Genomic DNA, 1,196 nt, shown 5'->3' on the forward strand with positions numbered 1-1,196 from the left:
TTTGACATTGACAAGTATTATAATCAATACAAATACCATGTGAAGAACAAACTTGTGAGGAATTTGAGGAATTCCAAAGCAGATTGTATTTTCGCAATACTTTCCAAAGTAATTGGATTTACATTTACATGTTTCATACGAGGTACAAGGTCCTTTGGCATTACAGACAGTTGATGAATTTGAAAGTATAGAGCCACAAGTTGTTACATTACAATTATGTCCATAATATTGAGAATCACAAACACATGTATCAGTTTCTACACATGCACCGTGTGAGCTGCAAACTTGGGAATACGTATTTTGAAGTCCAAAACATTCTAAAACCTCACAATTACTACCTGAACTACCAGGAGCACAAACACAAGTGTTATATTCTACACATCTTCCATGTCTTGAACAAACATTAGAAGAATTGGAAGCAACACCACTACAATATGTATTTTCACAGTAAGCACCAAAATGGTTGCTATCACATTTACAAGTGTTATAGTCAATGCATTTACCATTTCTCGAACATACACTCGTATTGGTAGCCATTATATCATAGCAGATAGGTTTACAAGTAAATCCACCATATCCTGTGGGACATGTTGCCTTAATAGATCTAATCAATCCATTTTTAGCATCTGCTATCAATAACTCATTGCCTGACAAGAACAATCCTGCAGGATCATCAAACTTGGCGTCACTCAATTCACTCTGGTCTTGTGCAATATGCATTCCAATGGTTGAAAATTTTCCAGAAAGTATGTTAATAGTTTTTCCATCAGAAGAAACATATCTAATATAGTTTGATCCAGAATCTGTGAAAATGATGGTTCCATCCTCAGCAACCGTTAATCCCTTTGGAGTATTTAAAGATGCACTTGTTGGTAATCCACCATCTTTACTCAAGGATTCAGTAGTTGCTCGAACACCATTTCCAGCAATTGTTGAGATTTTACCAGTGGAAGCTGTTACAAGTCTAATTTTGTGGTTTAAGGTGTCTGTGAAATAAATGTCACCTCCATCTGTCACAAAAAGACCATTCGGAAGATTCAATTTAGCCATTGTTGCTAAACCGCCATCTCCACAACTACTAGATGAATTGCTACAAGTTTCACCAGTACCAGCTACTGTTATAATTGTTCCATTTGTCAAAATTTTACGAATACGATTATTACCACCATCACTGAAATAGATTGATCCATCCTTGT

General features: G+C 35.7%; 1 protein-coding gene across 1 annotated transcript; it reads right to left on the bottom strand.

Annotated features, from left to right (window-relative positions):
- Nucleotides 1-338: 338 nt before the first annotated feature.
- On the bottom strand, nucleotides 339-1,050 carry NAEGRDRAFT_55020 (uncharacterized protein; the record flags this gene model as incomplete). Its single annotated transcript, XM_002667942.1, has 1 exon — nucleotides 339-1,050. A coding segment is annotated over one exon (712 nt), but the record flags the coding sequence as incomplete, so codon positions are not given.
- Between the last annotated feature and the right edge of the window lie 146 nt (nucleotides 1,051-1,196).

Source organism: Naegleria gruberi, assembly GCF_000004985.1.
Source record: "Naegleria gruberi genomic scaffold NAEGRscaffold_1306, whole genome shotgun sequence".
Taxonomy (NCBI): domain Eukaryota; phylum Heterolobosea; class Eutetramitea; order Acrasida; family Naegleriidae; genus Naegleria; species Naegleria gruberi.